This window comes from Danio rerio, chromosome 24 (assembly GCF_049306965.1).
Source record: "Danio rerio strain Tuebingen ecotype United States chromosome 24, GRCz12tu, whole genome shotgun sequence".
Taxonomy (NCBI): Eukaryota; Metazoa; Chordata; class Actinopteri; order Cypriniformes; family Danionidae; genus Danio; species Danio rerio.
In genome coordinates this window covers 23203325-23230429 of record NC_133199.1, presented here as the reverse complement: position 1 = coordinate 23230429, position 27105 = coordinate 23203325, and the positions used below count along the sequence as shown (strand labels likewise).

The window sequence follows — 27105 nt, the reverse complement described above, 5'->3', positions numbered from 1 at the left end:
GATAATAACATCATGTGAAGTAAATGAATACGCATTTATTTCAAATGTAATGTTTGAGTTGGATTTTGAAATGGGATCAATTTGATATTTAATTTTAATATATTGAAAAGGTAATCTTAGTTCAATGAGCAAAGTATCTTTGACTTGTGTGTATTATATCTAAGCATTTGAAATAAGAGTTTGGCAATTTTGGCAATGGTTGTGAATTTTGTGTCTAGAGTTTTGAAAATTGACACCAGAGTTCTGAAATTTGTGGTAAAACGATTGTAAAAAACTTTTAATCTACTAGAGCTGACAGCCTCCAAACCCACATTATGCATGTTCATATAGACACTGTGCCAAGAAACAAAATGAACTGGACAATAACAAATTTATTATCTGATTAAACTCTAAACCCCTAAACCACAGGAGAAAGGCCCTACAGCACAACACACATAGAGCACCTGGATTATACATGGAGAAAACAACTAACCCGAAGTGCAACCTGTTGAAACATTTTCATTCAACCACTTCACTTCTCAATAATTAGTTTATTATAAAGTCAAACAAGTGAATCATGCTGAATAACAGCCGTTTAGACAATGAATATCATATATTTGCTTCAGTGAGATGTGGGACGTGTTTTACTGCATCTTGTCTGACAAATGTCTTTGTTCTGAAAGTGCACTGAATCATTTGTTCAAGTTATCGCTCTGTTATGTTAGCTGGACAACATTTGAGAATTTGTAACGAGTGAAAAACATGAACCAGATGGCTCAGTGGAATATATATGGGAGGGTCTGTCAGCTCTTCTGGCATATATCTTATAAATTGCCTGAATTACATTCAGTGTTTGAATTGAGGGGGAGCTGCAGGGTCACAGGCCTCCATAAGAGCTCAGGCATTTCATACAACGGAAGAAACTGGGACCACCACTGCTGTTTCACTCAACAATACACTAATACAACTCAATTTTCTTATATTGTCCACATTTTACAGATGGCAAACATAGAATTCTCATTTTCACTTCATTATGGCACTACAAACTAAATTTAAAATATCAATTATGCTGTCCCGTTGTCATGTGATGGGACGCTGGGCAACGGGTTTGAGGATCCATGGGCAGTTTATTACAAGAATAGTCAGACAGGCAATGGTCAACAGGGTCAAACAGGTACATGCATATAAATCAAAAGTCATGGTCAAAGAAAAGGTGAATAGTTGGTACAGGCAGCAACGAATCAAAGCAAACTAAACACTAAACAAGGAAAAATGTGTCAATCTCACAGTGTGTGTGTGTGTGTGTGTGTGTGTGTGTGTGTGTGTGTGTGTGTGTGTGTGTGTAATCAAGTTGAAAAAGGAACAGGTGCGAATGTGTGGTGCATGGCAGGATTTGTAGCTCTTTTGGAGGCAGATTTGTAGTTCTGAGTGATGATAAATGATTCCCAGTAGTCTACAAGCCTAGATCGCTGGTAGTTGTGTCACACATATATATCTTTAGGAAGAGTATACTATAGATGCTTTTCAATGTATAAGATCTGCAAATTCTCAAAAATCAAATTTCAAAAGAAAGAAGAAAATCTGAACACAATCTGAACCAAATCTTAATTTTTGATGCATTCATTTAGACATTCTTCACATAAGCCTTCACGTATCTAAAAAAATAAATATTCTTATGTTTAGTAATGATAATATGAAAAGAGGTGTCAAAACACCTAACAGCTGACTAACACAAACGTATGCAAAACAATGCCAGCTGCAAAAATCACTGTGGACACATTTTCCCAATACTACCATTTCACTACCATGTTCATAGTAAAACCAGGCAGGGCTTTTATTATTGAAAACTCTTCCATTTACATTTATTCATTTAGCAGATGCTTTTATCCACTTACACTCAGTCTCCTTACGCTTATTCCCCGCTTTATCAGGGTCCGTAATAAACCACTAGCCACTGTGTCGCTTTCAAGCAGCAGTATATAAATGATATAAAGGTCTAGTTTAGTTTGTATTTTTTAAGGTTTTTTAATGTAGTGAAGTTCACTCTGAATTGCACAATGTTTTCAAAGAAGTATGGGGTGTTTATAAGAAATGTTCGGTGCATATGGAGAGGAAAAGAGTGTTACCTACAGGTGGTGTGTCTAGATCACTCACCTGTGAAAAGCACAGTAAGAATCGCTCTATACTGTATTTCCAGAAACATGGAGTGTTTATAAGGAATTATTCGCTGCATATGGAGAGGAAAAGAGTGTCATCTACAGGTGGTTTGTCAAGCCCACTCACCTGCATAAAGCACACTAAGATTTGAAATATACAGCGGAAGGTGAACCACGTTAAAGCGAGGGCCACCATTCACGACCTTGCAGTTTCGCTATTTTATTTTATTTGATTTTTTTAATGAAATTTTAAATGCTTTTTTTGTTTGTGTTTTACAGCGCTATGTGTTCTGCATTTTGATTGGCTGTAGACCAATGTCAATCAATCTCCTCCATGTGTCCTGTACAATACAGAATGCATTCAGCTTGCCAAATTAACATAAATATTCGATTGCTAGCAGTGTGAGTTCCAACAAGAAAGCAAAAAGCGTTGTAACTGTCTGCAGCAAGACCAATGTAAAAGGGGTCGCACACCGGATGCGCCGCGCTGTCTGTGGTGCCTAGCTATGACTCAGGACACTGTTCATATTTCTGCCGCGCCACAGAGCGCCATCTGAAAAATTTCATTTTAAATAACATGTGACTGTGTGCGTCCGGTATGTGTTACTTTCAACTGTCATGAGCGCAGCGCATACGGTGTCCGACCTCCTTAGTGATGGAGTCTGCTTTAGTTTTGTGGATCAGTGACTGCAGGGAAAAGAACATTACACTGGATGTCAATATTATCCACACAAAAGCTAAACAGCTCTAAGAACCTTTTGCTGACAGCGATGAATGTTTGCGCCTGACAACAGGTTTTGATCTTTGGTTTCATTCTATAATACTGGATTTATTTTCCTATGAAAGTTTGAACTTTGAGAGTGTTTAAACGAGAGAGAAAAGTGTGAAAATGTTAATGCCTGTTTGATTAAAGTGTATAAAGTGTGAGGGGTTTTACAGGCTTAAAACATCTATAATAATTGTAAAAAATTAAGCTGACTACTTCACAGATTTTGCTGATAGCAGGTTATTTTTATACGGAACCCCAGAAGGGAAGTAGTGGAGGAGAAAAAAATTGGCTGGGTGAAAAAAATAATAATGGGTGAAAGAAAAAAATGGGTGGGAGGAAAATATATATTTCTAAGTTTTTGCGTTCTCTCGCAAAGTTTTGCGGTTCCTCGCAAAGATGTTTTGCGTTCTCTCACAAAACTGTTTCTCCACAAACACTTCCTGTTCACTGCACTCACGTAAACCCTACCGTTTTTGCCGAAATTCTCCCGTATTTTACCATTCTACCCCACTTTCTCTACATTACTGTGCGCTGATCGTCGCCTTTCACTTTGCAACCTCTGAACCAGTAAATGCATGTATAAGCGCTGACTGACAGACGCGCTCCATACAATAAACTGATCCCAGATCAGCGTATGTACGCGCCATTTAAAAGGACACTTCTGTTATCAAACAAGTGAGCAGCAAATGAATCTCATGTTTTGTTTTGTTTGATAACAGAGGTGTCATTGTAAAAATGCACAGATCTATAATGAAAGCAGTCCATTACTTTAGAAACTGTTTGTGCTCATTTAAGAGAAAATAAGCTGTTTAAAATAAAACATGCAGGACGGAGATGTTTCATATTATTAGTGTATTTGTCTGTTTAAACATACACCCACTCCTCTGTAAATGGCGTGTACAGACGCTGATCTGGGATCAGTTTATTGTATGGAGCGCGTCTGTCAGTCAGCGCTTATACATGCATTCAGTGATTCAGAGGTAGCATATGAAAGTCGACGATCGACGCACAGTAATGTATAGAAAGTGGGGTAGAATGGTAAAATACGGGAGAATTTCGGCAAAAACGGGAGGGTTTACGTGAGTGCAGTGAACAGGAAGTGTTTGTGGAGAAACAGTTTTGCAAGAGAACGCAAAAGATCTTTGCGAGGGATCGCAAAACTTTGCGAGAGAACGCGAAAACTTAGAAATAGCCTATATATTTTCCTCCCACCCATTTTTTTCTTTCACCCATTATTTTTTTTCCACCCAGCCAATTTTTTCTCCTCCACTACATCCCTTCCGGGGTTACGTATTTTTAGAACGTAACTCCCGTGATTAACGAGGAACCACTGTACTGTAGTTCCAGACACTTGGAGTGTTAATAGGAAAGTGTCTGGTGCATTTGAAGAGTAGAAGAGTGAATGCTGCAAGTGGTTAGTAAAGCTCATTCAGATGCAAAACGGAATTGCACAATGTTTTGCCAGAAACATGGATGGTTTATAAGAAAGTGTCAGGTGTAAATAAATAAACAGCAAGTTCTGTTGTTGGATAGCAAATAATTAAGCATTAATAAAACAGATGAGATCAGACTTCAAAAGAAACATTTAGCTTTTAGAAAATCTGTCCCTTTGAAGTATTTCTGTTGTAATATTTATATTTGAAAAGACAGACAATTAGGCCAATATTTTGGAAATCTTTGATTTGCACACACACACACACACACACACACATATATATATATATATATATATATATATATATATATATATATATATATATATATATATATATATATATATATATAAACAAGGGAACTATTTTCTTCTAGACAATTTTAGAGCTAGATAATTCACTTAGAAACTGAGTACTTGAGTTTTGTTTGTTTACTAATGAAGATTTGCACATTAAAGTTTTTCTTATTTTTTTATTGCTTTATTATTTGTTTTTCACAAAAAGAAGTGCACAGTAAATGTATTCTGGATGTACCAATTCAAGTAGGCACTCTGAGAGCTCTATTAAAAGTTTAATGTTAGATATGGATTTGAGTAAATTAAATCCAAAGGGTTGCATACAATAGGCACTTAATATCATTATATCAATAATCATAATGGCAATTATTTTGGGGCTCAGTGGTTAGCACTGTTGCCTCACAGCAGTAAGGTCTTTAGTTCGAGTCCTGACTGGACCAGTTGGTGTTTCTATGTGAAATTTGCATGTTTTCCCCGAGTTGGCGTGGGTTTCCTCCGGGTGCTCTGATTTCCCCCACAGTCCAAACACATGCGCTATAGGTGAATTGGATTAACTAAATTGGCCGTAGTGTATGAGTATATGTGTGTGAGAATGTGAGTGTATGGGTGTTTCCCAGTACTGGCTTGCAGCTGGAAGAGCATCTGGTGTGTAAAACATACACCGGAATAGTTGGCTTTACATTACTCTGTGGCAATCCCTGATAAAGGGGCTAAGCTGAAGGAAAATTAATGAATGTTTTCAGAAAATATCCATTAGCTATCTTAAAAAATTCTATTAGATTGTACTATTGAAGAGATGTATGTTTTATACCCAATCTGACTTGCCAACCCAAAATCTGATTAGAATCTGACTATATTGGCAAATCCGGAAGGTAGAATAGCATACAGTATAAAATATATTACCCACAGAACAGTTAACCTTTACTTGAGCTGAAACCATCTTTCTTTGTTTTAAAATCCTAGAGATGTACTAAATAAATTATTTTCACACTTCTTTCCCCTGCTGTATATAGGTGGTCAAATCTGTTTATTTGTGATATAATCTAGCATTAATAAAATTCCCTGCAGCACTTTAGAGAACTAAAGCAACATATCCAGAATTAGAAATATGGAACAAAAGGATTTTTCTTCATGCAAAAATGTGTAATAAAACAGACATCATCTGTGTCAAGAATAACTGTATTTTTCTATGTTAAATTGAACAGGCCTAATCAGAGAGATCAGAAGGGCCAATGCACAGCCGTGTCCAAGCATTACTGTTTTAGCTCACGCAGTCAAAGCAAACTCTTTTCCAGGCAGTTTTTTTTTATATCACCCTAGTACTAAGACAATCAAGACCGGAAACCACATGAGAGAGAGTCATTAATGTGCCATGGTTTATATTACAGAGCAGGCCAATCTTAATAGAAAAGACTAAAGCTGATTTTTTTCTGATCTGCCAAGGAGGGAGGCTGTCTCAACAAAACTGAAGCCCCTAGAGGCAAAAAAATGCATATCTTGATTTTCCAGCCTTACATAAACAAATACTTTACTGATATTACAGACATTATGTTGCACTGACATAATTAGTATTGTATATTGTATCAAAATACAGTATAAACATTCAGCACAAGCTGATGAAATGTTTAAATGAATACATTAAATAATAAATTAAATCATCTGATTCATGTTTAATGAAAACAGAGATGATTATTTCATCTGCCAATTACTGATGACCTTTCAACTTAATAGCCACACCCGAGCAACCACCTACAGCACCCTAGCAATTGTCCCATAGACTTCCATGGTAAAAAAAACTGCCATTGACTTTACATTAGACATACTAACAACATATCAATTCATACCAAGAATATAACAATTCATGCAAGAAACGTACAACATACTAACATACTAATCTTACTAGCAGCATGCTAATTCATACTATAAACATACTTGCAACTTCAATTCTTTAAACTTCAAACTTTCAGACTAGGCTTTCTCCAGGCAACAAACTTTACTTTTCTAGTTGTTATTATTATTATTATTATTATTATTATTATTATTATTATTATTATTATTATTATTATTATTAATATTATTATTTAATGTTGCATTTGGACATATTTAATTTAGCTGATTTGTTTAATTTCTGAATGCATGCTTCTTATAAAAAATAAATATATTGAAAATAATATATTAATAATAATGTATTAAAAATGAAATAAAATGATGGCAAAATAATACATTTAATTAATTATAAACAATAAAGTAGATATATTATCAACTAAACACAGCCTCTCAATATGCTCTATGCAATCTAGAAGCCTAAGCAGCTCTGCCCATCCTGATCATTATTTACGAGGCTAAAAGCATAGCTATAGCCAGAAGGAGAGCAGCACAGATACAGCGCCCATGACTATTGTTGTCCCAAGAAGTGACTCAGCTCGTAAAAGTATTACGTTTGGTTTTCCATGCCATTCTGGGCGGCAAGACGAGAGAACCCCCGAGGACCAGTTAAAGTAATAAGCTATTAGAAAGACAAATCGCATTTGCCTTTCAAATAGAGCCCAAAATAAGCAATTAACCAGAAAACAACCACATTAAGCTTTAAAAAGCAGCAGTAGGTGATCTGATCCTTTCACACTCGCCGCTCCATGTGGGAAACATTAGCCGTCTCGCTCTTCGCTCGCTGGCACAGTTTAATCTATAGACGACGGGCCTCCTTTCACACTTTCTCTGTCTCTCTCTTTATTTTCCCCCCCTTTTAGAAAGAGAGACAGGTCTTAAACACGCATGCCAAAGTAAAGAGTGTGTTTCTGAGTGAATGAGAAAGCAGACCTAAGTGTGTGTGAGGCCCTATATGGTGTCCGTATGGCATTGTGAGAATTCCAAATGCAAGTAAATAGCCTTATGCCCTGCTCCATATGCCAGAGTGACTACAAGTGAATTCTTTAAAGGGTGTAGGGCTTTAAATGATAACTGACTTTCAGAAGGGACTTTTAATTTTGCTGCATTAAGAATTTTGCTCTGTGACTTAGTTTAGCACTGAATATTCACAGCATGAAACGGCCATTTAAATGTAATGTAAACTGACATTTTGATTGAAACTTTTTTTGGAGATTTTAACAGATTTGTGTGTGTTGAGCATCAGTTAAGACAATGTAGCACCTGTTAACTTTAATTGTGGGGAAAACTGGATAATTTTGAGCTTTTGTCAGCTAATTTCAGCTTCCAGGTTTAAAATGATTTTTGAGGCGGATCAAAATCTGGCAACGTAGCGCAAAACTGCAAGTGCAAAGATGACGCGTAGGTTTCTCATTATTCTAAGCAGAGTTTTCTTATCCTATGAGAAGAGTCTGCTGCATAATTATTCATGAGAGCACGTGCCAAGCAAGCTGTGAGACACGGACCCGCGGCACATAGTATTTAGCTGTTCATGAAGGGTCGTATGTGTTAGTTTCCATGATCCAGGCTTGTTGCATGTTTACCCTACGATGATTAGAGAATGGTGACGTTGTCTTATCAGTAGTTCGTTCACATTTAGACACATCGCCGTACTGCTGTATTCACCTAAATCCTCTAGATAACCAGCAGGACTAATGGTTGAAAAAGGCTTTGCAGGAGACCTGCTGCACTGAGTCTGCATTCAGACCCGGAGATTGAGGGAAAAGTCCTAATTTATAGTGTTTATATGATAACGATTATCTTTATAATGACATAAATTGTGGGTATCTGTTTATAAAATTACGAATAACAAATGTAGCAGAGCATTAAATCACTGTTTATTTCTTTGCATTTTAACTTTGTAAACTATAAAATCATGCGTCTCCTCACGGTTTGTGTCTCAATTTGTAAGCTAACTGACAACAACAGTTGTTCGCTCCCCTCCTTCTCCCCTGCTGGCCACGCCCAACCCTGCCCTTTGCTCGCGGAGCTCCACGCCCATTATGATGCATCTTTTGAAAAAATTCTGAGGTAGACCTGAACTGAAAGTGGGGTGTCATGACCCTTTAACTAACACTACTAGCTTAATAAACTACTAATTAGCTGTTTATTTATTTAGCAGCGTAAAAGTTGGATTAGGATTAAGAATACAGAATAAGAATATACTTAACAACCACTAATGTACAGTCAATATCTTAATAATAGTCGAGTAATAAGCAAGTAGTTAATAAAATTGTGACCTGGATTAAAGTGTTACCAAAATTTGTCAAAATAAAATATCAAAATAGAACTAAATACGCTTGGCCAAAAGTAAATTACAAGTAATCCAAAGGTAGACCCCAGTGGAAGTTAAGCCATTGTTTGTATTTTTGTATTATTATTATTATTATTATTATTATTATTATTATTATTGCCAATGTGCAATCCTTGAGATTTAAAAAGATAAAGACTTACATGGTAATTTTTTTTAAAATAACTGGCAACATAGTTGACCAAATAGTCACATTGCAAATATACAAATTAGAATTAACCCAGGGTTTTTGTGTATGTATGGTACAGTATATGAAAAAAACGCAGAGTGAATTTGAAAAATCACTCCCTGACATTAGATGACATTAGACATCAGTGTCTCACACTCACTTTTTACACAGAAGAAGCAGTGTTTAGGCCCTTGTTGAAGCAATTCACACAGTACTTGAAAGTAGTGCATTACAATATTGAGTTACTCCTTCAAAAAAGTAACTAAGTGAGTTACTTATTTACTTTTTATGGAAAGTAATGCGTTATATTACTTTTGAGTTACTTGTCCCTACCTGGCTGAGGTTTAATGTCTTTCAGAACAGGTGTTTTTTCACCTTTTTTTTTATTAAGAAGCTCTGCATTCAACAACCACCTATATAACCTACACCTTCTTTTTCCAGTAGGATACAATTATATTTTAAGAGCTTTCTAAACCCAGAGCTATATGTAATGTGAAGTGCACGCTGACAACAGGGAGTAAGGATCCAAACGCAGGGTTTATTATACAGAGATGGTCAGGCAAGCGGCGGTCAACACAGGGGCAAACAGATGTATACAGGAAACCCAGAGTTGTGGTCGATAAAACAGGCAGATGGTCAAAAGGCAGCAAGCAAGTAACGTAAACAAACAAAACAAAGCAAGGCTCTAACACAGAAGACAAGGCAGGGAAAACGCGTCGCATTGTTCACAAGCAGGACTCAGCATTGAAGTGTGTGTGTGTGCTGTATAAATAGTCCTAGCAATCAGTTTATGAGTAGCTTCAGCTGTGTCTGTCTGCAATCATGGGGATCTAGGCCAGGTGTGTGAGTGATAAATGATTGGATCTTGTAGTCCATTTAATGGCAGATTTGAAGTTCTATGTAATGCTATGTGTTTGCCAGCGATCTGCACAGGATGGATTGCTGGAGATCATGACACTATGCATGATGAATATACGGATTAATGACAGCATGTAATGTGTTTGCTACTTTTAAATGTTTTGGGTTTTTAAGTAAATTCACTGTTCATTGAGAAAGATTGCAATAAAGCCTAAGAGTACTAACAAGAAATACTTTATTTTGTTAAAAAACAAATGCTAGTCCTTTAAAATGTTTATTAACAAAATGAAAAGTATATGAAACATCACCTAATCAAAATAAATCTTTGAGCTTTATACATTAAATAATTTTCTTCACGTGGCCTTAACAAATGTGTAAATCATTTCCCAAAAAAGAAAAAAAAAAATCTTACTATGTTATAAAACGTAGACACTTCTACAGTAATGTAAGACAGTGGCTGCATCTCCTGAACTATAAAAGCAAAACACATTTTTTAATTTAGCTGAATTAATTGTTTTACCTGGAGAATGTGAACTGATGTCAATCATTTGTTGTTTAGCTGGAGGTGGAGTGCGTGTAGTGCTTTGCATCCAGTTTTGTTTTTTTCGATGTTATGTTTCTTGCATTTGTCAAGAGATTTACTTACACATAATCTTCACATAACAACAATCTACTTCTTTTCTTCGATGAGTTTAAATTAACAAGTATCTATTGCGAAAATGTACAGTAAGACTTTGGCCTGCCTTTCTGACTGTCTGTAGTAATGATGGACGATTCACAAATGAATAATTTTTTTTTTTAAACATCTTCTAAGTGAACCGGTTGAACCAGTTCATAAAATTGAACTTGTCATGAAACGGTTTGAATCTTCAGTAAGTACTAACATACCACATACCCCCTCTGACTCAAAATAAACACATATCCTTTGATATTCAGTCACTAGAACAGTACACTGACTCATCTGCTGTTCAAAAAACAGGCCTGATGTTGATGATGAGTGTGAGTCGACTGTCTGTTCTCTCACAGCACACACTTTTATTGAGTGTGTGATTCAACCTAGGGTAATTGTTATTCGGCAATATGTTTTTTAAAGCCAATTTAGCAAGGTAACAAGTAATATGCATTACATTTTTTTGTAAGTAACTTAAATTAATTACTTATTTTTAAAAGAAATGCATTACTTTACTCATTACTTTGGAAAAATAATATTATTACGTAACACATGTAGTGATGACCACATAAAAACGCGTTACCCCCAACACTACATGTAGTTAATTACCTTGATAACCTTGGCAACAAATTTTATCGATTTTTTTAAAGTGAACAGACCCCTTTAAAAGCAACAGGTTTACTCATTTTTGAAAGTAAAGTCAACTAAACACTTTTTTTTTTTTTTACAGTGCAATGACCTCCAGTGGTTCTAGTGTCAAGTTGATTAAATGTTCCCTCTGTTAGCTGACTTCAAGAATATCGCTTCATAAAGAGATTCAAATGTTCTTGAAATGCCCTTCAAGGGCGCAAAAAGCTGTTTGAAATTGGCTCATTGTTTACTACATGGTGTGGTTTCTCAGGGCAGGCACAGCTCCTTGGGTGTCCCCACTGGGTGACGGAGAAGAAGCCTCACGCGCCTGCTGTTGCCACTCTGTCTGGAGCGCTCAGCCCATAAGCTCCACACACAGCACTCCACCAGCCATTCCTAAGGAGGATTTTTCCAACACTTTTCCTCTGTAATTAGCTGCACTCTCTGTTCTTCTGCTGATAGAAAAATAACCACTTCATGATGGGTTATAGGGAGTTCAGGGTTTCTGATAGAAACATGCATACAGTTAAATTTCCATGAGATTCTCAGGCTCAGAATGCAAGATGATCACTGTTGTTCACAAGTTTAAGTGTTTTTTAATTGTTTTTGTATGGCTATGTTCCTGGACGATGAGAGCACAGTTGTTGGTTGAAAACATAAGGGTTGTGCGACTGTTGATATTATATATATATATATATATATATATATATATATATATATATATATATATATATATATATATATATACATACATATATTTAAGCAACATCACACGAGTAGTAGATAGCAGATATACAGCCATTCACGAGTGTGATATTGCGTTTTTACAACAGTTTGGCGGCACAATTTGTAAATAAAAAAGAAAATCAAACACGGAGAGCCTATAACCCTTTTGTATCAGGAACTACTTTCTTCTGCCACTCATTCACATCTGCAGTTGACGTCAGAAAAGCAGAAGCCGTTACTAATTTACCAATATCACTTTAGAGCTAGTGTTTGAATGATTCTCTATAGCGTAATGTCTAAGGTGATGACAAAACACTGATTTTGCTTACATTTTAAGATTATAAGGCTGAACGTGACATGAAATGCCATCCGTCTACAGAGATTTCTCCCTGCAGTCTATTAACGTTACAGTCTACAGTATTTCTCTGTTGGCGTCGGTATTGTGATGGGTGCCAGGTGTCCCGCGTTTACCCAGAGACTTTAAGGAATAAAAAAAGGAGACAGAAACTTTTTCGCTCTTCCTACTGGCCTTTATGCATCTTGCATACAGACAGACAGACAGACAGACAGACAGACAGACAGACAGACAGACAGACAGACAGACAGACAGACAGACAGACAGACAGACAGACAGACAGACAGACAGACAGACAGACAGACAGACAGACAGACAGACAGACAGATAGATAGATAGATAGATAGATAGATAGATAGATAGATAGATAGATAGATAGATAGATAGATAGATAGATAGATAGATAGATAGATAGATAGATAGATAGATAGATAGATGCTGTTTTTAAACACAAGAAAATGAACAGCTCCACTGTCCAGTTATTGTGTTCCAGTTTGGACGTCTGTTCTGCTCTCTGGTGGTTGTTGCTGACAGATTTGATAGAATGGGGGATTTCTACAACACAGGTGTCCTCATTGACCTCACTCTCAAATGTAAACGAACACTTTTCCATCAACACAATACTCTGAAAAAATGATTCAAGTCTTGCATGCTATATCACCAGGTAAACAGCCAAGACTGTGTTAATCCAAAACCTGTGCCTTTTTAATAGCTCCTTAATCAGACACATTGTACCTTTTTCACACGATAAGCTCATGTTCATTATTTGGCAAGAGAAGCATCCCCTCTAGCTTAACAGGCATGGAGACAAATAGTCAAGTCACGCTGGGGCTGGTTCTCTATACTGAGGATGATATAAGTGGTTTTAACTGTCCCTCTGACAGCGTTTACAATGGAGATGATGATGCAGACATTCATGACTTGGGGAAAGTGATATAATGAAGAGTTTTGCTGGGTGAGGATCACCTACCAGCCCTGTCACCTGAGAGGCCGTCTGCAGGTCTTCTGTTGCTGTCAGGGTTTCTGTCACCGCGGGTAATGGACCTGATCCAGAAGAACAAAAACACAATGAGGCCTTTACCACACACACACACATTCACTTATAATATGCTCTCACACAGCAGCGACAGGGGCCCTCAAGAGACAATGGATAGATTAAATTTCACAACCAAAAACTAATTTTTAACAGCCTGCCCCTTTCAGCAGTCTACATAACATGATATAGTACTCACAGGAATCTGCTCTTTCTGAATATGATATGTGATGTAAAGGGGTCTGAGAAAAGAAAAGCATGGTTTTTCTACTCTTAAATGCAAATAAAAGGCCAAAAATGCACTCTTACATGCACATAAATACATATACCCATGTACAGTAGTTGCAATTATATTATATTACATTTTAAATGCTCATATCAAAGGTTTTTTTTCAGTCGCAACCAAGCATTTGTCCAACCAGTTTTGTGGCCATACTTTTCGCACATTTCATGTCTTTTTCACCAATTATGCAGTTAGTGAACACATTTTTACAGGTTACATTTTCGTAACAAACAAACTATACCATTCCATCATTCATACATTTTCTGCCGCTTTTCCGGGGCCGGGTCAAGACTACCGGCTACCCTTCAAAAGAAACTAATTTCCGCTTGTATCCAAGATCTTGTACTTTCTGTCATGACCTACAGCTCATGACTATAGGTGAGAGTAGGAATGTTGACCAGTAAATCAAAAACACCTTCTTTACCACAATGAATCGGTACATATTGCACATCAGTTTCCACGCATAAAGAGTAATGCAACAGTTTTTGTGCTTGTATCAGATGATATTTACATCATGGTAATTAAACGAATACTCAAGCTATTTCAAATGTAATCTGTAAGTTGCATTTTAAAATGGGATCAATTTGATGTTTAATTGTATAATATTAAAAATGTGATTTAAGTTCAGTGAACAAAGTATCTTTGACTTTTGTGTATTGTATCCAAGCATTTAAAAAAAAAAAAAAAAAGAGTTTAGCAAAAATTTTGGCAATGGTTGTGTATTGTGTGTATAGAGTTAGGGTTAGAACACCAGAGTTCTGAAATCTGTAGCAAAACATCTAAAAAAAAACATCCAACAAAATAACAAAACAATATTCCAATCTTTAGAGACAGCATAAAAACCTCTGCTTCTGCAATGATATCAGTTCAAAAACATTATCAATATCAAAAATATATCTCAGATGATAATAAACAGTAACTGAATGATTGACACACACAGCTCACTTATGTTGGGTGAATTGTGCCAACCACAACTGATTCCAGTCTGACTCAGTGGCAGGGATTCTGTTACACTTACACTTATACAGTAAAAGGAGGACTTTAACGAGTAATGTTGATGAAAACATGTGGCTTAACCCTGATGATCGCAGAGATTAGAAACAGCAATTTTGTGCTTTTTTAGAATGCCAACAATTGCCAGTATTTTGAAACCTGGTGTATTTTGATTAGACTGCATGTACCTTGTTAAGTTAAATCAAGTGTTGTTTTGGTTGCAGAGAAAGATGTGTTCTGTTTTGAAATGAGTAGTTATTATTTAGCTAAATGCATTTTTGAAAATTAGATAAAATTATTTATTTGGCCAATTGTGTTTTGTAGTTGTGAGTCTGTGTTAAGAGTTTAGAAAAGTTATCTGAAGTATGGGTAAGCGCTTGTTAGCATTTAAAAAAAAATGTAAATTGCAAATTATTTACACAAAGACAGTTTAATTATTCATACAGTAATATATGAAATGATTATTTTTCTTGTTTATTTTGTTTTCTAGGTATTCTGATATGGTTCTTAGCATTTCACTTTAAATAGTCACAGTACAGAACAAGAATGCAAATGCCATGTACTGTTAATTGACATTTTGACATTAAAATGTGTGCATGAGAAGAGTCCCTTTATTAACAGTCCCTTAGTCCTTTTATTAATCTGGGGTTGCCACAGCAGAATGAACCACCAGGGACATGTTTAATGCAGCAATACATTTTCAGTTTGCACAGTATTAAAATCGTGTTTATGAAAATCCTGGTAAAAGATTCAATATGTGTTAAATAAGCAGCCATTTATATGATCACAACCAATACAATCTCATAGCATTATGGTACAGAAACACCTTTTAATTTAGGGGCTATGTTAATTTATATTATCTCATTTGTCCATTTTTATCATGAATTTCTCATCTCTCAATGATGGCAGGGTTTAGGGGTGGGCTTTCCACACCTTTTCAAACAACTGAAATGGTATGAATTTGAATTTATAGAAACCATTCTCACATGTTTACTTTTTTTTTTCATAAAAGCTAAAAGCCATAACTTTAACAGATTTATGTGTGTGATTTGTTGAGCATCAATTAAGACAATGTTAGCCCATGTTAGCTTTAATTGTGGGGAAAACAGAATAATTTGTCATCTAATTTCAACTTCTGGGTCTACAATAATTTTTAGGGTGGAATCAAAATGAGTGACGTAGCGCCAGTCTGCCAGTCCAGAGATAATGTGTCGGTTTCTCAATACTATTCATAGCTAAGTTTTCTTATTCTATGAGAAGACCCTGCTTCTTAATTATTTATGACAGCACAGACTTCTGAAGACAGACCTGCCAAGCTGTGAGACAGCAGCCATGCATGGCGCGCAGTATTAAACCATTCATAAGGGGTCTTATGTCTTTGTTTCCATGATCCACAGTGTTAGCTGCCTCGTTTTCCCCATGATGCTGTCACGCCTGATAAAGCAAAGCTGTTTGTGTGTAGCAAGCATTTTTTTCTCTGGAGAGCTGTATAAGAATTAGAGAATGGTGGACTTTGTCTATTATCAGTTGAGTTTGTTACCATTCAAACACATCACCTATATCTGTGCTGCTATGTTCACCTATGTTTAACATCATACAGATTACCACCTGGGATAATGGTTAAAATAGATAGGGCAAGACACCTGCTGCACTACTCCACTGTGTCTGCATTTGAACCCGGGGATTGAGGAGGAGAGAAGTCCTCATTTAAAGTGTTTATAATGATTATCTTTATATCGATATAACAAATGGTGGTTATGTGTATATACAGGGCATATACAGGGTGGTTATGTGTATATACAAGACATTAAATTACTTACTGTTTATTACTTTACATTTTAAATTTGTAAACTTTAAAATCACAGGTCTCCTCACGGTCTGTGTCTGATTTTGGACAGTTGTTTGCTCCCCTCTTTTTCCCCTGCTTTGCTGGCCACACCCAGTCCTCCCTCTGCTCTTAGAGCTCCACATCCATCATGAAACTTTTTTTTGAAAAAATTCTGAGGTAGACTTGAACTGACTTTAAGACTGTCAAGAAGACACCCAGGTGTGTATTGTCATGAGAAAAGGGTATTAAATTAATTTAGCCTTAATTGTTTTGACTTTTAAAATACTGGAAGCCATTAATACTGACTGAAATAGCAATGATCTCCAAAACTGTCTTTAATTTCCTACTACTGGAGGAAAATTCACCTACTGCACAAATGGCCTGAAGGTGAGTAAACTAACCACAGATCTTCATTTTTTGAGTGAACTACTACTTCAAATCTTGCGTCTTTTACAGTATACAAAGCCACAAAAGTGTTCAAAAAAATGTCTATTTTGTGCACTTACAAGGTACTTCTGGCACAGCTTGCTCTGGCACATGGCGTTCTGGTTCCTCTTCGGTTCTTGCAGTTAGACTGTCCCCTTGAAGCCTTAGAAAAATGACAAAAATTGAGCATTAGAGGCTTTCATTTCAAATAAGTGGCTTGCATTTCTCCCTACAGTTATGATAGCTGTGGAAGATAACAGTGAAAATACTATCATGTTCTCCATACAGAGCGAACCCTCGGCTGAGGCTATGAAAGAACTCTGTGTAATGGATCGGTATCATATAAAATCTCTATTTTTACCCAGTGTCTTTGCTGGATGAGAACAAGTGGAGACAGTGAGTCTCTATTCATAAAAGGTGATGAGACCGTGCCAAAGCAGTCTATTTGTCTTATCACTATCAGGGGAGGATGAGGATATGGGCAGGCTGGAATGTAGACAGAGCGTAACATAGGGGAACGCTTAAAACCTGACAACCATCTACTAATCGCCAAACAGTACAGCTGTCTCAAACACCCATCATTTATGATGTCCTATCTCACAGGAGGTTGGGATTAAGGGCTTGACTACAGTGGATTTGCTTTTATACTGACAGTTCAGCCAAAATTGACATTTCAGCATCATTTATTTGTTGTAAATGAGAATCTGTTGCTGATATTTGCTTAAAATGAAAGCCAATAGTACTCATGGTTCTGTTAAACTAAATTATACCAAACAAATATCATATAGTTAAGAATATTATTATTTAATAACAATATTTTTTGATTTTATATTACATTTTTTTGTATATTAAAAAAGTGACATTTATAGCCAGCTTACAAAATTACCATGTGTCATTTTTAATTTTAATAACACTTGACTTGAAGGGGGTGCTTATTAGACATTGAGGGGGTGTTCAGTAAACATTTATAATCATGACATGTCACATTTCATGAATATGAAGGAAATCGTATGCATGCTTATAACAACTGTTTTGTCATTTTAAATGCAAAGATGTCATTGTTTTAGATGTCTTTGTAACGAAAACTTGACATAAAGTCAGCACAACATGTCTTTGTCATAATAACTTGACATTATCAAGACACCATAACTTAAATAAATATACCACAAACATGACTGCCATTAAGCCATTATAATTGTGTAAGAAATTTTTCGGTCACTTTTTTTCAGAAGAACAAAATGAATACTCAATACTCGGACAAATAATTTTTAAACAGCCTCTTTAATGGCATTTTAATGGCAAAATCAATTTGTACCACTGTAGTTGACCTCAAGAAATATAATAGCCAACATTTGAAGTGGATATACCTTTCATTAAACTGAAACCATTGAACAACACCCATTCTTGTTTTAGGACAATTTTGATTCACTTTAAATGTTGCTAATATTAATAATGCTGTTAAAAAATCATGACATGTCCTCAGGACAATGATGTTTATGACAGATTTATGATGCTACATTGTCTTGATAATGTCAAGTTGTCATGACAAGACATTGACAGGTGTCACAATGTATCAGGGTTTCATGACAGTTCTATAAGCACCCCCTTCAAGTAAAGGTTACCTTTCTAGAAATCTAATGATTTTTTAAGCTTGATGGTACTAATCCACCATTACTCTCAGTTGATGACAAGAAGTAGAGTAAATTTAAAGCTCAGTATCATAATTTGTGGGCTAAGAAATATAAAGTCTCCAAAAGTAAACAAGGTTTTGGGGTCAGAGTGGGTGTGTAAACTATTCCTTAATGGTTATTTCATAGACCACATTCACAGGACATTTTTTAGGCACCTAATACCATGTTAGATGCCCTTCTGCCTTCAGAATTGCCATAATTCTTTGTGGCGCACATTCAACAAACTGCAGCAAACATTATTCCAACCCAGGCTCGTTCTGAAAATGTAGCCCTTTATACATTTCTGGAGATTGTGAAATACATCCCAAGAGCTATGTTTTTTGTTTCCACAAATCTGCCAAAGGACTCTGTGTATGCATTTTAGATCTCAAATTTCTCTCGCGAGTGTCATTCGTGGCTGCTCTTCTCGCGTAAATACAGTAAAGGCGGCTGTCAACTGACAGACCAACTGATCAATCGCCCCACACATCCCCTTCCCTAAACTGAACCAATAGTGTTTTCTAAAGCACCAATTGACCTGCTCACCCACTTCCTAAAACCCAACCGACATTTTTTCAAAAAACAATCCAGAAAAAGAAAAGCCCTCACCTTATTTTTACCATGTTTTCAGGATTTATCACGTTCTCACCCTGTTATTTTCTTGTTTATTAAATTTTTTGGCTTCTGTTTTTGTCTTAGCTGCTTTCTGGAACCATTCTTCGCCGGACTCAAACCCCATCATCATAGTTAACTCCTCTCTGTATCTCAAGTCCATGGCACACATGGTTAACTGGACAAACTGGTAACAACAGCAAAGCCATCCATACGGAAGTAAGCGATCTGCTGGTAAGCGCAAAAAGGAACTGCGTCCTACCACCCTGTAGCATTCATTTTAAAGATGAAATGCAGCCATAAGTTATTTTGGCTACATAATTTATGATCGCCATAAATGTATATAGGGCTACATTTTCAGAATGAGCTTATGTTGGATATTTGTTAGACACTTAATATCATGTTGGACCCCCTATCGTCTTCACACCTGCTATAATTCTGTGCTTCAAACATTCTTTTGAGATTTTTGTCAATACTGACATACAAGAATTACCAAAGCAATCTCACAACAATTTGAATCTTTTTGATTTACTGGCTAATATATATTAATTTGTACAGTCTACATATTTTCATTTAATTATTTGCACATCCCCCAACAAGGGGGTGGGGTCTGGAGGCATGCCTAATTTTAAATGAAACAGGTATACCTAATAAACTGGCTGATGAGTGCATCTGCCAGTGAAATGAAGTCATATATTATATACTTGTGTGGCCACATTAAATCTGAGTGATCTTAATAGGGGCATCCAGTGTAAACCTACCAGACTCACAACTCTCCTAGAGGACTGGAAAATGAAGACCTACAGCACGATAATTATCATACCTTATTCTTCAACAATGCTGCACTCTCAAACTGTTATTTTGGAGCGGTTTAACTTAGAACTGTAAATCACCAAATGCTGCACTTAGCAAATGATAGGCTTGATTCATTTCACATTTCTTAGTGTTGCCATCTCTGCGTGCCTTTTCCTGTAAGCAATCAGGGCAAGTAATAAGCATGATGACAAAAGAAAATAACCACTCACTTTTTATTGCTTTACCTGCTATACCATGTTGCCTTCTCTGAAGATTCGACATATATATATATTTTCTTTCTGTCTATATTCAAATCAAATCTATCTACATTTTCCACAGATTCATCTCCCTCATTCTCTTTCATGTGTAGAGATATCACTGTTACAGGTGTTATGTTCTGCACTGGTTTAATTCCCTGGTCAAATTGTTCTCTGATATCTAGGTTTATGGCTATGGCAAGTTAAAAAAAAAATTCCAGAAATTATTTTATAGGCTTATTTATTACATCCACAATTGACCATATATGGATCGTGTTATGACTATTAATGAGATTTGTCTCTCTTATTCTCTGTCATGTCTAGAACTGTTAAAATCCAGATCTGGGCTGGCCCACTGTCCAAGAGTTTTTTTTTTATAATGCATCATTTTTTTGTAAGTAATTAAAATAATGACAATAAATGACTCAAACTTGTGATTGATCAGGTCACTCCAAAATCTACTTTGTGCCTTAAGCCCCATTTACCTGGTATTATGATGCATTTTCACCAAATACAGCTCTAAACAGGGTCTTAAATATTTAGAGTTTGATCACTTCATGGGGAACATAACAAAAATACAAATTAAAACAAGCTGCCTTGTATTGACCTAATTCTAAAATGCGGAAGTGTGCCTGTTTTCGCGATTGTCTTAGAACTTCCGATTCAGTCGTCTATGGGAGAAATGACTAGGAATAATAAACGGCAAAAACGGTCAAACTACTTACTCTACAAACAAATGTTTGCATGACTATATAAACCAAGTAGAAAAATATAATTAGTTTTTAATGTCTAAAAAATGAATGGAAGTGAATGAGACCGGAAGTCTCAAGCCAAAAAGATTCAAATGGCAGTGCCCGCTTGTCGGTGAAGAATAAGGTGAATAGTACCTACTCCTGTCCAGCACTTTTTCCGCATATATGTAAAAGCAAAAGCATTATATCTGTTTAATGGACAGATGAAATCTGGGAGTGATTGTGCTGCTTCCAGATGAGCTGTTTTTCTAAACGTGGTTCTTTCAGTCTACCACCTAATCCATCAAGTGAAGAGGACAGAAACGAGAAGTGAAGAAATAAATCACATGGTCTTTCGCCGCAGTGATGCATTATAGGTCAGTGGATCCTTGAAGATGGTTTAGTAAGGCTAAGATAGATATTTGACAGATATTTACAGATGCATAGCAGAAGTCTTGAGGAAGTGTTTTAGAATATGTGGATAAGTTACAATATAACACAAACATTGTAGCTTGATTAATTATTTATTTATTTTATTGCACTTATTACTGCATTATTCATTCATTCATTTATTCATTTTTCTTCTGCTTAGTTTCTATTTCAGAGGTTTTCCCAGCGGAATGAACCACCAACTATTCCAGCATATGTTTTACAAAGAAGATGCCTTTCTAGGTGCAACCCAGCATTCTCATTCTCACAGACACACACTTATGCACTACATCAAATTTACATCATCCAATTTACCTATAGTGCATGCTCATGTGGGGAAACTGAAGCACCCAATGTAAGAACACACGAACACAGGGAGAACATGCATACTTCATACAGAAATGTCAACTGGCCCAGCCGAGACTCGAAACAGCGAGCTTGTTGCTGTGAGGTGACTGTGCTAACCACTGAGCCACCGTGCCGCCCTACTGCATTATGTAATGAATCGATTTAATGTATTGACATGAATACGCAGACTATGGCAAATGAGTGAGAGGAGATGGAAATGATGTCTACACGTTTTCCTAAAAGATTTACAAGGTCAATTCTTTCTTATATGAAGATAGTGGAAAACAAAATATTTATAACACAATGGTTTATCTTTTTTTTCTTCTTTCCTTTATTGTTTTTTATTCTTATATTTTTGTTTTTGTACTTTATGTATTTCTTGTACTATTTGGTTAAGGAAATACAAATTGTTATTATTTTTTTAAATAAGGTTGTCGCAGCAGTATTTTAGTAATTTTACTAACATATAGGTAAATATATATGTACCGATATATGTGCATATATGTACATATAATATAGGAAAACGGCCAATTTTATATATGTCCCATATATCAGAACCCTATATTAAAACCTATATTAAAATATATATGTTTATATAGGTTCTTTCCATGTGGGATTACAGTCTACAGTATTTCTTTGTTGTCGTCGGTATCGTGACGGGTGCCAGGTGTCAAAGCATTTACCCAGAGACTTTAACCCTCTGGTGTCTGAGGGTGTTTTGGGGCTCTGGAGAAGTTTGGACATGCACTGACATTTGTGTTGTTTTCAGTATCTTAAAAACATTTAAATGGCTAAAGTGTGATAACACTGTAAACAGCACAAGTTGGGCTACAATAATACCTAAGCAGCATGTTTGTATGTGTTTGTGTTTTTGAGAAAGAAACGTTTATGCGTGGTTAGTGAAAAACTAAAATTTTGAAGTCACTGAAACAAGGCCGTGAAACACACAGAGAACATTTGTGCACAAGACTTTTGAGAACTGGATCTGGTAGTCTAGTGTTTTTGCTTCAAAATTATGTGAGAATCATCTTGTTCACTTGCTCACAGAAAACATTATAATGAATTAAAATTTCTAAGTCATTTTTAACTATTTTAACTATCATTACTATGCAGTGAGTCACACCTGAGAAGACAAAGACCTGCATAATGAGCTGCATAATGAGCCATCAGACAGGTATGTGACTAAGAGGGAAGAGTTTCAAGAAGGAATCAGAGGAAAGTTTATTTACTTTTTTGTTTGCAGTTTATTTAAAATATATTATTCACACAAAATAACTGGAGATACACTTGTGAGAGTCTGTACACTCTATAAAGTGTACTGTATACAATTTTTTATTTAACTTTGTCTATTAATAGTTTAAAAATAAGTCAAAAACATGCCAAAATGCAACATATTATTTTAACATTGTCAAACATCTTAAATAGGTTAAAAAACAATATATTATAATATATGGAATAGTATATACAAAGTTTAAATTATAATAATAAGATTCTGAGTTAGTTTTGGTAATCTCATATTAGAGCAATGTTATTTTAAAGAATGATAATTAATCCATATTAACAAAAATTACTATGAGCAAAAGAAAGCGGGTGAAAAACACATGTGCGATAATGAAATCTTTTAAACAGTCGCGTGCATCACAGCAGGTTTTGGCGCAAGTGATCATCCTCTCATTCGGTATTCACAGTAATTATTTAAAGAATAAACTTACAAAGGACACTTAGAAATGTAACCTTGCAGACAGGTATCCTGTGATGGGGAGCAGCGCAGGAAAAAGGCAGTATTTCATTGAAACCGCTGGCCTTCTTGACATCAGCGGAGACTCACAGACGCAAGATTACTTGTTCCACTTTTGTAGCATTTTTAAACATTTTGTGAAGTTGAAGGCTACATCATCATCTAATAGTTTGTTGGCATGACACAGACCAACATTACTCCCATTACTGAGCTAGCTTGGAGCACTTCTTGTCTACTTTAGCTCTCTTTGCCGCTGGTCCTTTACCTCCATTGTTTTCACATCTGGATTTACATATGAAGCACGCTTACTGAGAGGCGGGACCATGCTGCTGTAATGAGGCGATAAAGGAGAATCCGTACAGTCCTTACTTTTATATGGATTACATAAAAGGAGATAATTTGTTTTCGACTTGAATTGGTTAATGCAAAAGTAGACATATGAAGCTTTATATAGATATCATAAATCATGATCTTTGTTGACTATTTCCCGAGTTTCCTTTCATTTTAGTGACGTGTTTTTCTGACCACAGTCTGCTCGCACCTCAGACGCTTGTCGCATTAAAACTAATGAGATCAGACTGAGAAACTAGACATAGTGTTGGTTTCATACCGATTACTTTATCAAGCAATGTTTGTTTTCAACATGCATAGCTGCGTTTAAAAGTAGACACTTTAAGCTTTCTAGAAATACAAAACGCACAGATGAGAAATGTATTCGCAGAGTTTTAGCGCATTTTACCGACGCGTTTCTAAAAGCAGTTCACGGAGAGAGAAAAGACAGAATGCCTACACTGTTTGTTTTCCTTATTTTGCAAAAGCACACACGTTTGTTGTTGTTGTGAGTGTACACAACAAAAAGTAGACACATAACAGATTCAATTAATGTATTGATCTTATCTGTACGATCAAAACTGAAAGTGTTATTTAAGTTCATTTCAGCAGTTTGATGCCACCACAGGTCAAAACGCGTATACGCAGTCTTCGATCCCAGAGGGTTAAGGAATTAAAAAGTATACAGAAACTATTTCACTCTTCCTATTGGTCTTTATGCATTTCTCCCAACTGCTGCCAACTACATACATGCCAGTAAATGACAATAAGTAGGCAAAAGGAAAAGAAAAAGACACTCAAACATCTGTCGCAAAATAAAATGTTACATTATTAAAATAAAATAAAAATGATACAGCAGTAGAGCGACTATCACACACTTCGCAGAGCTTGCCAAAACTGAACTAAGCTTCTATACGTGCGTGCATACATCTTAAAGGTAAAGCAACCACAGAAGAAGTCCCCTTAAAGGGGACATTTATACACATTGCATATCAAACATTAAGCAACTGTTTCAACATCACAATAATTAACCTCGAAAAAAGCAGCACAATCACTACCAGACTTCTGTTGTGTTTGCGATAAGGAGGGACGAGACTGAATCCAGCTCCTTATTCGTAGCTCCTTATTGACTCCATCCGGTCCACCTTAAAAACCGTAAAGGCTGATTTATACTTCTGCGTCAAACGCCGGCGTATGCTACGGCGCTGACGCATAGCCCTTCGCCGTGGCCGTCGCCGTCACTGACGTGCACCTCTCAAAAAATGTAACTACACGTCGCAACGACGCGTAGCGTAAGCTCTGTTATTGGTCGGCTTGGTATCGCTGACGAGTCTGGGCGGGACCGAGAGCCGCGCGAATGGCGCGAGCGAATGTTAACAAGTGTGGAGTCCCGTGAAGGAGCTCCGGATGGAAAGTTTTGTTTTGTGTTTACCTCATAGTTAAAGTTGTTGCACGTCCGCCGGTTCCTGCATCAAAATGAGCGAGTTTGAGCGACTTGTACATCCCGGAAGTGTTCAGGAAAAGCAAAAAAGCAGCGAAGAAACTCGACACAGAGACACATTTACACCTTACTGCCAACTAGCGTTTCGGAAGTGTTAATGCAGACCGACAGAGACAGCGCGCAGAAGTATAAATGCACAGCCATGCGCGTTGCATACGCCGTGGGTTACGCCGGTCACCTGACGCAGAAGTATAAATCAGGCTTAAGGCTTCCGTTTTCCAGCTTTGCGCTCCAGAAAACACACAACAGTTTTAATCAAGAGCTTATTATGCGGTCCGGGCACCATCTTGTGGATAGACAATGTCAACCGTCTTGGGTCTACAACACTATGGTCGGCTAATGGCCGCCAACGAGCTCTCTAAGAAATTGTAAATATTTTTAAAAAGGCACTATTCTTACAAATAAAATGCATAGTTGTACACAGAAGTGAAGGGTGAAGAAATATCACATGGCTATGAGCCAATCAGATTCAAGAACCAGACAGAACTTATGTGTGTGTTTATATATATAGGGTGTAACGACATGCAAATTCATATTGAACCATTCAGACTTTCAGTTCGGTACGCATTACAAACCAAACAATTCTATTCAGACTAATATCTAAAAAAGATAAAAGAGAATAAGTACAAAATATAATGTTTTCAGTGCAACAACGCTCAACATGGCATCCCAAATGACATGGCAGACAACATGCTGCCTTCCCCGCTGTCATGTGAAAACAGTAGACCATCGCTTTTGAACTCAGATTATCACTTTATTAAAGCATGATGCACTCATTAGCAATCTTGCTGCTGTCAGCCTGCTCATGCTGGCTCCGCCCCCGTTGGCCCAGCAACCCTGGACCTAGACACAAAACAGCCAATCTAAATAACCTATTCACATTTCACCACAACCCCCCCACCTTCAAACACTACTCCAGTCAGGCACACGCTACACTAGCTCGCAAAATGGCTAGTAACTTAATGTATACCCAGACATCCCAAGTCTCCCGAAAGTTTCGGTTCCCGGAAATCGCGCATCTCCCTCCGGTCCCTATATGCTGCAAAACCCTCTCCACCGCATCCCTCCCAGCTCTCCAGGTTCGTTGGGCACAACTCACCTCCGCCACTCAGGTACATCACACACACACGCCCTGAAAAAAGTATTGCATGCAGAACTGTAGCAAACAATTAATTTGTGTTGAATTTAAACAAACAAATTAAATGTAATAATTTTCAACTTAATTTGTTTGTTTAAATTCAACACAAATAAATTGTTTACAACCACTCAACGTAAAAAAAAAAAAAAAAAAGAGTAAATCCAAGGAATCATCTTTCAATAATTTTTTTCAGTGCACCACTCTTCAGATACGTCTCACACCATCACCGATACCAAGAGAGTGGTGGAAAAAGAACATCATCTGCTGTGACAGTAAGCTATTTTAGCAGTAATGTTTGAGCATATCAACTCGTTGACACTGACATTACGGAATCAGTAAGTGGAACAGCATTCCGACAGGCAATTCCTACATATTCAAACAGGGCAAAACAAATCACAGAGGCGATCGGTACATTTATAGCTGTGTATATGAGAGATCTTTATCGGTAGTGGAAATTTCGGGTTTTAAGAAAATGTTAACAGAGCCCCATTACATTATTCCTTGATAAGCCCATTTCAGTCAGATAATTCCTGCTTTCAGATCCACTGAAACGGCAGGTGACAGTCAAATCAAGCAGATCTGTGCTGTCTAAAGAAAAGGTGGACACTCATCTCTCTAAAAAAAAAAAAAAAAAAAAAAAAAAAACTTAAAAGTAGATTGAAACTGAGTTCCATATAAAAATTCAATTGTTCTTTTTTTTTTATTTTTTAACTACTAC

General features: G+C 36.5%; 1 protein-coding gene across 2 annotated transcripts in view; it reads right to left on the bottom strand.

The window, feature by feature from the left end:
* Positions 1–27105, bottom strand: part of zgc:162928 — a 193158-nt gene that overhangs the window by 43439 nt on the left and 122614 nt on the right. For both annotated transcript variants that reach the window (NM_001430954.1, XM_005162707.5), the window contains exons 9-10: positions 16919–17001; positions 13246–13319 (exon numbers count right to left, since the gene is read on the bottom strand). In NM_001430954.1, coding sequence (NP_001417883.1) covers positions 13246–13319; positions 16919–17001 — 157 coding nt within the window. The remainder of the gene's footprint in view (positions 1–13245; positions 13320–16918; positions 17002–27105) is intronic.